Source organism: Taudactylus pleione, unplaced genomic scaffold (assembly GCF_031769625.1).
Source record: "Taudactylus pleione unplaced genomic scaffold, aTauple2 ptg000398l, whole genome shotgun sequence".
NCBI lineage: Eukaryota > Metazoa > Chordata > Amphibia > Anura > Myobatrachidae > Taudactylus > Taudactylus pleione.
The window spans coordinates 3,111,211-3,125,717 of NW_028284800.1; the positions used below are offsets into that span (position 1 = coordinate 3,111,211).

The 14,507-nt window shown below is 42.3% G+C and overlaps 1 protein-coding gene across 2 annotated transcripts in view; it reads left to right on the forward strand.

The window, feature by feature from the left end:
* Positions 1 to 3,517: 3,517 nt before the first annotated feature.
* LOC148506677 (sodium channel protein type 5 subunit alpha-like) overlaps positions 3,518 to 14,507 on the forward strand; it is a 323,898-nt gene continuing 312,908 nt past the window's right edge. For both annotated transcript variants that reach the window (XM_088446436.1, XM_088446435.1), the window contains exons 1-2: positions 3,518 to 3,793; positions 6,828 to 6,946. In XM_088446436.1, the coding sequence (XP_088302562.1) occupies positions 3,518 to 3,793; positions 6,828 to 6,946 (395 nt within the window). The remainder of the gene's footprint in view (positions 3,794 to 6,827; positions 6,947 to 14,507) is intronic.

A 14,507-nucleotide genomic window follows, 5' to 3' on the forward strand; every position in this document is an offset into this window, starting at 1 on the left:
TTCAGAGGAGCAGCCAGGCGGACCGGAGGTAGGTGACGCAGGAGCGAGGCTTAAGGTAAGTATTTTTTTTGTGTGTGTATGTGTGTAAGCAGCTTCACTATAGGGGGCATAACTTCTGGGTATGACTTCTGGGGGCACTACTGGGGGAATTACTCAGGGGGCATTACTATTGGGGCACTACTACTGCGGGCATTACTTCTACAGGGGGCACCACATAAGGGGAACTACCACTGTGGGCACTGCATAAGGGGCATTTCCACTACTGGGGGAGCTGCATAAGGGGCATTGCCACTACTGGGCTCACTGCATAAGGGGCACCACTACTGGGGTCACTGCACAAGGGGCACCACTAGGGATCACTGCACAAGGGGCACCACTATTGGGGGCACTGCATAAGCAGCACTACCACTACTGGGGGTAGTGCATAAGGGCTACCACTACTGGGGGCACTGCATAAGGGGCATTACCACTACTGGGAGCACTGCATAAGGGGCATTACCACTACTGGGGGCACTGCATAAGGGGCACTATCACTATGGGCACTGCATAAGGGCACTACCACTACTGGGGGCACTACATAAGGGGCACCACTACTGGGGGCACTGCATAAAAAGCACCACTACAATGGGCATGGCATGAGGGGCACTACTGCTTTGAGCATTATGTGTAAGGGGCACTACCACTGTGGGCATATGTGTATTAGTGGCACTACTACTGTGGGCATTGTGTATAAGGGGCACAAATGTGGGCATTGTGTAAAAGGGGCACTGCTGTGTGTCATACATGAATAAGGGACACTACTATGTGGTGTAATATGAATCAGGGGTGAAGCAAGATTGTGCTACTGTGTGGCGTAATTTGAATTGGGAATACTATTGCGTGACCATGTCCCTTTCTTTTGCGACTATACCCCTTGTTTTGTAAAAACCGCCGAGGGGGAAGGTGAGTTCCATCACTTCTCTAAGACCACTTTAATATATATATATATATATATATATATATATGACCCCAACTAAGTTTGTCCCTTGTATTTTCAAAACCAGGATTGGCTCGCCAGTGCTGGTTGTGCAAAGCACAGGGGACCCCCTACGTCTTTTGTCCCCTGTATTTTCATAACCAGGACTGACTCTGTAAAGTCCGGGGCTGGTTGGATTTTTAGTGTGGGGGTGGGGGCATATTATCTATTTATTTTTTTCAACACTTTGCTTTTTACACATAGATGCATGCACGGATCTCACTGATCTGTGCATGCATCTGTGTCAATAGTACATTTGGAAATCGTTAACGACGCACGATATATCGTTTGGTCGTTGGTAATATTGCACAGTGTGTATGTACTATGGCCCTTATTAAGCAGTGCACGCTAGTGCACTGCTGAACGCAGATTCCCGATGATCGGGAATCTGCGCATGCTCCTGAAATGCAGAACGGGTCTGCGATCCCTCACGCAGACTGACAGCAGACTGTCATTGATTGACAGTCTGCTGCCGTTTATGGGCGGGGAGTGGCCAGCAAAGCCCTCCATTTCCCGAAACGGAGGCGTGTTGCTGCCGCTGGGGGGGAGGGAAGAGACCAGGATCTCTGCTGGCTGACAGAGATTTCCTGGCCTCTTCCTCTCATCTGCGGCGGCCGGCTGATGTTCACCTTAGCCGGCTAATGTTCCGCATAGTATCCGATGCTGCATTGGCAGCTCAGATAAGTAATGCAGAAGGAGGCGTGATGCCTCCTGTGCATTACCATATTACTATATCTGCAAGGATCGCAATTGCAAAGCTGCCTAGTCCAGGAATTCCAGGGAGTTCAGGGGAAATTGTTAACGACATTGCATCGTTTGCAAGTCGTTTAGTGTGTACTCAGCTCAAGAGTGCTCACATAATCGAGTTCTTTCCTTCTTCCTTGTTTTTGAATAATTATTTAACTCTAGTGAGCATACCATGTAGATACACTTCTAGCATTAGCTTAATATTATTGGAATAGTGGTAAATCGTGTCTGGGAATTTATACATTTGTATTTTTATTTATAGTTTCTGCCACATCTCACTAATTAGTGTAGGTTACAGTAAAGAGCAGATCTACTTGGTGCAGAATTTTTGGGACTCTAGCTATCCTTTTATAAAATGTAAAAGATACATGACAACTAGAATCTGATTGGCGTTGCTATGGGCAACAACTAAACTTGTCCACTTTAGAAGGTTAGATAAACATCCCCTTAAACTACCGTGTAGGGAGAAAAAGCAACAGTGACTAGTGCACTGAAAAAAAAGAAGTATTGTTTCCCTTAGCAACCAATCACAACAATGTTTTATTTTCCTTTAAAAATAACGTATTCATTATATCAAGTTGCCATGTCATTGTTCTGCACACCAGTTTTCATAAATGTCCCCTATACAGTAGCTGCGGTGCAAATAGATCATTCCAAACACAGGGAAAAGGAGGATCTATCTCCATTGTGTTATCCTAAATGGACTTACTCCTAGCACTAAATGAGGCCCTGCATTACTAAATATATTCAAAATTAGTAATGTGACAATGTGAGTGTGATTTTTTTTTTTTGGAGTACACATTTAAATAAGATAGATGGATCTGGCGAATGCATAGGTCTTGTAATATGGGGAATTTCCGATAAATGGAAAAAATGAGCTTTCCACAGTGCAAATGCTGCCAGTTATGGGCATTGTGAATAGATTTTACACCTGATGAGCAAAATGTTCCATCAGTAGGGTGTAGCGGATCAGGGCGCTGAGTGTTTCTTAGACGTCATATTTACACACATTTACAGAGGAGGTAGAGAACGGGTGTTGGCTTTTACTTTCACTGGGATACTTTGTGTTTTATCCAGGGGCACATTATATGGAAAAGTGTATATTTAAGCACATTCCAAATTCTTATAAGTTATAAAGATAGTCCAGATGTATACACACTCGTGATTGATTTAAGACACACATGAAACTAAAATCAGAAATACATTTGAGGCAAAACAGAACAGTTGGAATTATGAAGGTAAGTGCCTTATAGATGTATTATTACTGTTTCTACTGCGCATATTTCAAACCATCCAAGCAAACCTGCAAAGGGTCACGCAGCGTGCTCTCTAACATAAGTGAGGCATTCGCCGAAATAGAAGTTCACTGCATTTCTGCATCTACAGTATAGTGATTAAATGGTGTTTATGGTCTTTATGGTAAGTGAAATGGTGTTTATGGTCTTTATGGTAAGTGAAATGGTGTTTATGGTATATAAAAGTGTATGACACACATTCTTGCATAGGGTAATATGGTCCTGTGCACGGCTGGTTGAGGTGAAGGTGACTATTAGCATTCATCATTGTTGTATCATTGCAGTAACTGCTCTTCCCATAGTGGTATTAGGCATGGACAGACTGTAGACACAGCCAGGGACAATGATGTGGCCTGCTCCTTTTAGTGTTTGAACTCAATTTGTCCCTTTGTTTTTCTTTTGTTACAGCTGTTTCCAATGCTATAAGTAAGAATTGGGGCAGAAGGAGCAGGATGAAAATATGGCAGTCCTGTTGTTGCCACCAGGTCCTGACAGCTTCCGCCGGTTTACCCCAGAAACATTGGCTGCTATCGAGAAGCGTATCGCCGAGGAACAGGCCAGAAGCGCCAAACAGGAATACCGAGAAGGAGAGACCAGCGAGGACGCAGAGGAGAAACCTAAGCCACATCCTGACTTGGAGGCTGGCAAACAGCTGCCTCGAATCTATGGGGACTTTCCATCACATCTCATTGGACATCCCCTGGAAGATATTGACCCTTTCTACAAAAACCAAAAGGTGACAGCAGCTTGAGGTTTAACCCAATCACAGAAGAAATATGGTCCAGGTGTATTGTATATAGTAGACTTTTTTTCTTAGGGTTCAACTATGTATTCAATGCAACTTAAAATTCCTCTGTTCTGTTATTAAGATAATTAGAATATATGTAGTTTTAATTTTTTTGTTTCCTTCATTATATACAGTATTTCTTTCTCACAAATTGTTAGCAAAGATATATATTTTTTGTGTTAATGTTAATTTAATTTTTTTGAATTCTAATATCCCTGTTATTAGCAGCCACGTTTAAATGTAGTGGTGATTGCTATAAGCCAGTTAAATCTTTAATTCCTATGATAGACTTAAAATGGACTTTATCTAAGCATTTACCACCTTAGCCAGAAGAATTTTTTATATTATTATATTATTTAGAAATTCTATGTTTAGTAGATTCTGCTGCATCTTTGGCCTCACTTTGAGGGTTATTCAATATGAAACGTTAACTTCACTGTCGAAGTTAACGTTTCATATCGGAGTTTTTACTTGCGTTAAAGTATCGGGCGCGCTCCCGCTTATACCCATATTCAATATAAAATTAATGAAAATGGGAAACTCCGAAGTCGGATTTGTGTAGTTACGAATTTTTCCTTAAAAAAATTGTAAGACCCCCCTAAAGTAGTAAAAACATGGGGGAACACTATGGGTACCCCCGTTTTAGCCTTTACTTGAAAGTTGGGGATTTAAATAGCCGCAGCAGGTGTTTTTTTCCGACATTGAAGAAGTGATGCAGAAGAGCACTTAGGTTATTTTTTTCGTTTTTTTAAGTGGTCCCATCAAATTTGGGGTACATGAAATTGGGTACTAGCATATTTTGATGTCCCTAAAGTAAGTTTTTTAAAATTCTGCATTTGTACACCTGCCGCTATAATTCTATTCTAGAAAACATCTGCCGCATACTTGCAGAATAGCCCTGAACCTATTTCCCTATTGTTAAACAATTTTTTCCCATTTTTTTTTTCACCCCAATTTTTAAATTAATTTTTTGGGGTGTCCCTATTTTTTTTAAAACTTTTTTTGACACAGTTCTTTTTTAAATGTCATTCCCAGGGGTGCAGGCTATTTTTTTTAAGCCTGCACCCCTAAACCCCAATTCTACACTTTTTTTCGACACCTATTCAATGGTGAAAAGTTATCCCCGTTTTTTATCAAAGACTTTTCAAAACTGCGATAAGTCTTTGAAATTGAATACGGTGTAAAAGTAAAACCTGCGATCATGATGTCATACCTCCGATATTAACGCAAAAACGATGTTATCGCACCCATATTGAATACCCCTGTTTATGTTGTTTATGCTCAGGATTCCACTGTTTCCTAAAAAAAAACGCTGCCCATTATATTGCTTCCCTCATATGATGCAATTACTTAAGTATTTACCACCCCCCAACAATATATTTTCATAATTTATAAATGTATTATCACAAAATGATTAGGAGATCTTGCTGCATCATTCAGAGGCAGAGGCATCTTTAAATCAACACCTCTAAGGGGGAAATTCAATTAGTGGGGCTGGCTGTGAAATGCGACCTCCAACATTACACATTTCCCCATGCACCCCACATAGGTACACAGAAAAATGTGCAATGATGGGTTTCCCTAAGGGGTCTATGAACTGATAATCATATACCAGCTATGTACTATGGGGAACTCGCAGGGACAGCGGTTACGGTAACTGCTGTCCCCGCGAGTTGTATCCCCGGCATTTAGGAGAAGTCTACACTGAAGTGAAAGACTTTCCTAGGGGAAGCTGACACTGTGCATGAGCACAGCGTCAGCTTCCGGAACTTGACGGGGACTGCAAGAGAGAGATCGAAAGATCTTTCTCCTGCACCTGAAACCCCCATAGGCTTACAGTAGTTTATACCATCTGAAGATGGTGTAATTTACTGGGCTAAACCCCGAAAAGCTTAAACTTTTTGGTGTATAGTACATAGGGGTCAGATCGTAGTCACCATTGATAATAATGGGGACTACGATCAGCAGTGCTAATTAGCACTTTGCCAGAGATTTCTATGAAATCTCCTGCATTGTGCTATTAGTATATAGGAACAATACATAAAATTATGCAGAAACTGCAGTTTCTGCATAATTTTATGTAAAAATAAGTTTGCTACATAGACCCCTAAGTCTTGGTGATGTGTGCAGCTGCAGACTGTGACCACACATCACCAAGAACTGAATTACCTCTACTTATGAAATATCTGGGGTGACTATAGTGGAGCACCCTATTACAACACACCTTAGTAGGCAGTCAGCAGTTTGCAATCTTTACTGTTTTTTTAAGTTTAATACAATTTAAAACATTACAGTTACCATTAGTGCAACACAGGAGCTAATCAGTTAAGATGCCTTTCACCATAGCACAGTACTCAATAAAATAAATACATTTGTTTTGCTTATTATCTTATTATTCTTTTAGGATATAATTTTTTTTCAGTTTCTTATATTTTGTAAATGTTATATAATTAACATTCACTAAAGTGAAGCACCTTAAATATAGTTAACCATTCACTGGATGTGACCATAAAACAGTTTATGTCAGGGCAGCAGGTACAAATGAGTCTATGTACTAAGCCTTGGAGAGAGATAAAGTGGACGGAGATAAAGTTCCAACCAACCAGCTCCTAATGGTTCCTTTATAGTCTGTGTTTGAAAAATGACAGTTAGGAGCCGATTGGTTGGTACTTTATGTCCGTCCACTTTAGCTCTCTCCAAGTCTTAATAAATAGACACCAAAGCTTGGTGCACATAATGCCAACATCTATTCCTTTCCAATAGCCTAGTCTTCTTTTAAGTTGTATTTAAAGGTTGCCCACTGTATACCAGCTAGCATTGACATCACCGACTTAATAATATAACTTGCACAGTGCTGTTATGCTAATGAGGGATGGATTTTGATGAATCAGTGCTTTAGTAAAGATTACATTGTCTTGAGTTACAGGCTGTCCTAAATCTGTGGCAATTATTTCACTGCATTGTTTTTCTCTGTTTTCCCTAGACCTTTGTAGTACTAAACAAAGGAAAGACAATCTTCAGATTTAGTGCCACACCTGCTTTGTATATAATTAGTCCTTTCCATCCTATCAGAAGAGCTTCAATCAAAATTTTGGTACATTCATATCCTTTCATGTTAAATGACATTCTGTCTGAATCGCTGACTCATCAACGTGTGCTGTATGTTCCCCATAAAAGTCACCCATCTGCTTATGTAGTACAGAACAAATTTAGCAGCAATGGCACAAAACAAACATAAACAGCATATATTATACACTCCATGAGTAGTCTATGAAATTTTGCCTCTAACTTCTAGTCCCTACAACCCATAGAATAAGGTCCCATCCTCCAGACTACATTGGTTTAGAAGATACGCCCTGATTCGCCAGGGCTGACAGCCAGCTGACGGGGGAATTCAGATGGAAAAAATCAAATGGTTCCTTATTAAGTCACTGTTTAGAAAACCAGAAAGGTAATTGTCTTATTCAATCATGCTCAGAATTACAATGCTAAAAGTCATTTTTATTTTAAAACTGATCAATATATAGTGAACTGAATGTATCAGAAAAGGTTAACTCATTATGATAGACCCATTTAATATATGCAGTTATGTAATGCTAAAAAGCCTTTTTCGTTGTCTTTCATAGCTGCCAGTATTAACGTTTGGAAATTTGGGATGAGATAGGTCATATCAGTGATCTACCAATTTGCACCCCGCACATGCCATAACATTAGCCTGTCACACACACATATACTGCATCTGTAATCTTCATGTGACTATGCAATCTTTCAATTGACAGCTTGAGTGGAAAATATTTTTATGTTGTCTATTATTTAATTCCCCTTGTGTGTAATTAAACAGATCACAAGAGAACAGTATCAGTTGTTTATTAATACACTTTGTAGCACTAACCTGGCTTTTAAAATAATGTTGTGTTATTCTGATAGACATGATATGAGTTTGCGCTAAAGTCCCCAAATTAATGTGGAAGTTAAATATCTAATGTCTAACACTGATGATAGATGCTATTACTATATAAAAGAGAAATTCATCATCATGAAACTGGCTCTGCTGATCTCCGGGCTCCTGCACTGTGACCCCGGTCAGATGTTTTATGCAGCAGCTGACCCGGGTCGCAGTGCAGGAGCCGGGAGACCAGGTGACCGGAGCCCCAGAGGGTATCAACGGAGCAACGATCTCCGGTCCCTTGATGCAGGTAAGTTTTTTTTGTTTTTACTTTTTTTTATTTTTTGCAGTGATCAGCTTGTGGTCTATTTAGACCACACAGCTGATAACTGGTGCCCGGCTCCCGGTTCTGCTCTGCTTGTTAGAGCAGAGCGAGAGTTGGGGAACCGGGGGAAACCCTGGATAACGCCATCTCCAGGTGGCGTTATTATCAACCAGCTTCCCCCAGTATTTTTTCACATTTTATTTTTAGTGACTTTGGTCAGATCACATTTCCCATTACAATTATGGTAAATGCGATCTACTTACTAAAAATATATGATTAGTGTTTGGAGTAGAATTTTACGAATTCTACTCCAATTGCCCTTTAGTAAATTTATGTGATACTAAAATATTGTGAAAAGGGTGTGAAAACACAATTTTTCACTTTATTTTAGTAAAAATTATTTTAATAAATAGGCCCCATTGTGAGAACTGACAGGTGCCAATATTAACAGGGTAAGTCCACCAACGCATTTCACTGCCTGTTGGTAGCTTTTCCAAGGACACATAGGGAGGTTGGCTGGTTAGCCGTACAGACAGCTAGATGAAACATGGCTGATCAGATATGTCTGAACAACGTCATTCACAGTGCATCGGCATGTACACACTTGCCGATGCACCATCAATATATTGTTCATTACTCAGTTGAATTATAGATTGTTCAGGTGTGTACCTAGCATTAGTGATCCAGACATTCTAAAATACAGTAAGACATGAGTACACTGGTCTGAAACCTCATACAGGGGTAGAAGTACTAAGCCTTGAAGAGAGATAAAGTACCAACCAATCAAGTCCTAACTGTCACTTTACAGGCTGTGGGGTCTATATACTAAGCCTTGGAGAGAAATAAAGTGGACGGAGATAAAGTACCAACCAATCAGCTCGTAACTGTAATTTTTCAAACACAGCCTGTAAAGTGACAGTTAGGATCTGATTGGTTGGTGATTTATATCCGTCCACTTTATCTCTCTCCAAGGCTTAGTACATAGACCCATGTGTTTGAAAAATGACAGTTAGCAGCTGATTGGTTGGTACTTTATCACTCTCCAAGGCTTAGTACATCTCCCCCACAGTACAGTAGGAGTTTCCAATCAGCAATTATTTGTGAATGTACAGTAGGCTTGGAGGAACCTATTACAGTAGAGTTCTACTTCTTATTGTGTTCACAATATTGTATGCCAATCTTAAAATGGATAAATATTGCTACCTTGGGGTATTTTAAGGAAGATCTCTCTGTAATATCCTCCACTAATGCTTTTAACTAAAAGCCCTGATTTATTTTACTGTATTTAAAGTATTAGTTAGGAATTTTCTACTTTGCTGCTTTCCACTTTTAGGGCCAAGATGCCCTGGTCACTTACAGTACAAGTTTCAAAAGGATGTTTTTTTGGCATCTCCATTCCATTTGACATAATGTATTGCTTAGATAAAGGCCCAGTCAGCAGTCAAACACAAAGGTTATTGTTATCAAAGAACCTATCAGCTTGTCTTTGTATTCTATATCAGATGGTTGTGTCACTTGTTTAAGCCACACTGGAATTTACAAATTCACACTCTAATATCATTGATTTCCCCACTGACCTAGCCTCCTAGATCAAAATCCCTTCCAAATCTATTATAAAGTTTCCATCCTAATACTTCTCCTCTAAACCTAAAGCCCTCTGTACCAGAAACCAACTGTACTCACATCTACTGAAGAGTGGTTTAAGAAAGGTCAATGCAGGGCCGGTGCAAGGTTTCAGGGCACCCTAGGCAAAGGTTCACAATGCCGCCCCTGTTTTCCCCCAAACCCTCCACCCAGCTCACAGACACATACACAGCGCCCTAATAATATTCACATGACCCGAATTAAAGGCATGATTCCCCCTGCAGTGCCCCCAGTAGTAAGGGGCCCCTGTAATGCCCCCAGTAGTAATGCACCCTGCAGTGCCCCCAGTAGTAATGCTCCCTGCAGTGTCCCCAGTAGTAATCCTCCCTGCAGTGCCCCCAGTAGTAATGCCCTTGCAGTGCCCTCAGTAGTAATGCTCCCTGCAGTGCCCCCCAGTAGTAATGCCCTTGTAGTGCCCCCAGTAGTAATGCTCCCTGCAGTGCCCCCCAGTAGTAATGCCCTTGTAGTGCCCCCAGTAGTAATGCTTCCTGCAGTGCCCCCCAGTAGTAATACCCTTGTAATGCCCCCAGTAGTAATGCCCCTTGAAGTGCCCCCAGTAGAAAGGGCCCCTGTAGTAGTGCTTCCTATAGTGCCCCCATATGATGTCCCTTGAGGTGCCCCCAGTAGTAAGGGCCCCTGTAGTAGTGCTCCAAATAGTGCCCCCATATGATGCCCCTGTAGTGCTCCCAATAGTATGGCCCCCATAGTGCCCCCATATGATGCCCCTGTAGGGCCCCCACTAGTATGGCCCTGTAGTGCCCCAATATGATGCCTCCAGTAGTGTCCACTGTAGTATGCCCTCAGCCCCCGCACACACACATACACAAAAATAAAATAAAAAAAAATACTTTCCTTAAACCCGGTCCAGAGCCTGCAGCCGTCCGTCCCCGGTGCACGCTCGTCGGAACTATGGGAGTGACGTCATGACGTCACACCCATAGTGCACTGCGGGAACTGGAAGCCGGAGCTCAGGAGTGAGCTCCGTCTTCCAGCTGCCACTGGCGCCGGGGGGTGGGGAGGGAGAGAGGAGCCGGGCGCCCGCTGGTCCCATAGCAACCGCACCTCCTGCACCCTCCGTAGGCGGACTGAGAAGCGCCCTTTAGTGGCCGGCGCCCCTAGGAAGCTGCCTAAGCTTGCCTAGTGGAAGCGCCGGCCCTGGGACAATGGAACTGGAAGATCTCATCCTCAGTAGTAATACCAACTCACCATTTACACTTTGGGATGAATTTACTAAGCATGCTGCAGCTTCTTGGTATGCTTAAGCACTAAATATAAAAAGCAATGCTATTCAATAGTATTGCCGTTTTAAATGTTCTTCTTAAACACGCCAAGAAGCGCCTGCTTTTGTGAGCCATCACTTATTAAATGTATCCCTTTGTGTGACATGGGTTTCAAGAATCTAGTGAATATAAAACTATTGTAACCTTAAAACGTTTTGGGTCTATTCATCCAGGCTAAGAGTATTACTTCATCCCAAAGAAGGAAGGATAGCAGAGACTAGAAATGAACAGAGGCAAGTGCAGGGTTTCTATGTGGGGAGGGGTACCGAAATGATGATTACTCACACAGCCTTATCGCATAATATTGAGATTAATAGTATATTTAAAATGGTTAAATAGTTTTTTTGTTCTATAAAATAAAATTTTACCTGTAGTGACATTAACAGCATCTGCCACACTGTGCGTTTAGGGTATATTCAGTACTGCAATATGTATACAGATACATTTGCTATAGAGATATGAGTTATTGCTGCTTCCACCTTGTGGTTGATGCTGGTGACTGGACAGCAAGTAAAATGGCATTGATTTACATTGTCTTGGTTATCTAGTGTGCCTGAGCCCTTAGAACAAATACTGTAATTTACAATTACAGTAAATATTACACATACTTAATGCTTCTTGCTGGAGTATCAGTCTGCTTCATAAAAGTAGCCTAGTTAGTGCAGGGGCTACTGACATGACACACAGACAGGGCGCTTCTCAGTCCGCCTACGGAGGGTGCAGGAGGTGCGGTTGCTAAGGGACCCAGCGATCTCACCCCCTGCACCCTCTATTTGCCGGGCGCCCGCTTAGATTGTGTTACCAGCAGGCGCCCGACTCCTCTCTCCCTCCCTCCTCCCTGAGCATGGGCATCTCCTGAGCTCAGGCTTCCAGGTCCCACAGTGCACTATGGGAGTGACGACATGATGTCACTTCCATAGTTCCAAGGAGCGGGTGCCGGGGACAGATGGCTGCAGGCTCTGGAGCGGGGTTTAAGGTAAGTATTTTTTTTATTTTATTTTTGTGTATGTGTGTGTGCATGGGGGCTTACTACAGGGGGCACTACTGGGGACATCATATTGGGGCGCTACAGGGCCATACTATTGGGGGCACTACAGGGGCATCATATGGGGGCACTACAGGGGCCATACTATTGGGGGCACTACAGGGGCATCATATGGAGGCACTGCAGGGGCCATACTATTGGGGGCACTACAGGGGCATCATATGGGGGCACTATTTGGAGCACTTTTACAGGGGCCCTTACTACTGGGGGCACTTCAAGGGGCATCATATTGGGGCACTACTACAGGGGCCCTTACTACTGGGGGCACTTCAAGGGGTATTACTGCTGGGGGGCACTCCAAAAAGCATTACTAATGGGGGTACTGCAGGGAGCATTACTAATGGGGCACTGCAGGGAGCATTACTACTGGGGGCATTACAGAGGCCCTTACTACTGGGGCACTGCAGGGGGAATCATGCCTTTAATTTCGGGTTATGTGAATATTATTAGGGCGCTGTGCATGTGTCTGTGAGCTGGGCGGAGGGTTTGGGGGAATACAGGGGCGGCATTGTGAACCTTTGCCTATGGTGCCCTGAAACCTTGCACCGGCCCTGCACACAGACAGAACTGAGACACAGACTCTCTGACAGGACAGACAGACAGAACTGAGACACAGACTCTGACAGGACAGAGAGAAACACTGACAGAATTCTCCCTATTTCCCCTGCGGATCAGTCAGATAGAGGTTCCCCTCCTGCCCCAGGTGTGTGCTGGGGGTCCGTCCTCTCCCCTACTGCTCACAGTCCTGTGCAGAACATGCAGTTTCTTTATGACAGAGGATGTGTACATTTGTCTTCAGCACCTAGAAAGAGAAAGGAAGGGGGTCTGGATCCTCTAAGGGCGTCCCAAGGAGGAATCCGCTGTGTCATCCATATTCCTTCCCTTTCTTCTTTTGTTTAACTTTATTTTTTATTCTAATTTCTTCCCTGCTAGGTTTCCTCGTCTGCTTCTTTTGTGTGAGACCGTTGACAACCCTTCAGAAGTTCGTCACTTTTCTTGACCGTGGTTAACTCGTTATTATTCCTTTCATGTTTACTTGAATGAGAATGATATAAATCACATTTAAACCACAAAAAGAAAATAAGTCATAACTACTCGAATATCTTTAAAGACTTCTCAGATGCCTTTATGTCTGGTTTATTATAAAGCAGAAAATGTAGAAACCTGATTGTAAGATATGTATCATAAAGACCAGTTAGAAGAAGAAAATCTTGTGGATAATAACCACCCACCTAATAGAAGTCATATAAATATTTTTGGTTTTCCTATTAGCACTGATTTATTAAACTGTAGATATCTTAAGTAAAAACCATTTCTAAGGACTAAATTGTACATTGAATATTTCTTTTAATTATAAATTTTTCTTGCAAAATAGGTTCTGTAAGAGGACAGTAACATTGGGGTTGTCAGTCCGCAAACCATACCCTGTATAAAACTTGTCAGCTTTCTGCAAGCATTTAAGCATTCTGACTATTTGTCACCTTTGTGGAACTACAATTCCCAGTATGCCCTTATTTCAGTTGTTGCCAGATTTATGTTGGGATTTCTGCTTTAACCAACCTACAACTCTATTTAGAGGGAGGGATGCATCAAAGTTAAAAATGCGATCAAACCCCCAAAAACTGCATTTCCTGGGGGTTGATCGCATTATCCATATGTGCAAAGCCTATGGGCTCCTTATCGGGAAACTTTTCGAGATAAATCCAATAGGATCCCTACCAGTGTCCCCCGCGGCTCGCACATGCACAGAGGGACTCCTGTGTCATAAACCCGGAAGTCCTGACACCGCAAAGGACAGCTCTTATTGGAAGAGCTGTCCTTTGCTGAAATGATCATGCATATGGTGTTACTAAACGCCAGTATGCATGCGATCATTGGCGGGATGCATCTTATCCAAAATGCAATGCTTGATGCATCCCGCCCAGGGCGTCTTATTTAATACATATTCTTAGTCCACAATATGTCCACAATAAAAAAGCTAAAAAGAAGCACTAAAGCCAACACTGTAATGTTCAGATAAGAACCATGATGGTAAACTGCAGTGGCGCAAATAGGGAGAGGCGTTTTATAAAAGAGATGTCCGGGTTCGGTTCTACTCGGTTCTTTTCACCAAAGTAGCGCAATTTCAGATTTATCTTATTAGCTATCCAAAACACATGACAGCCGAAAGCCAATAAAATAAGTTTTTCAAATCCGAACGTAACCGAGTAGAACCAAACCTTCTCATCTCTAGTTTGTAAGTACTTAGAAAGCCACCTGACTGACCACAGTCAGAGCCCCGCCCCCTCGTGGTATAATGCTGTGATTTGTGGGTGTCATTTTGGCTCTGCCTCCTCCCATGCACCCGTGAATGGGCCTAATAACACAATTTGCCTGATCCCGCCCCCAACAAGAGCTGCTGCAATGCATCATTTAAAAACACAATAGAAAAGTATAAAGGGCTACGCAGCCCTCTATACTTTTCTTTTGTGTTTGTTGGATTT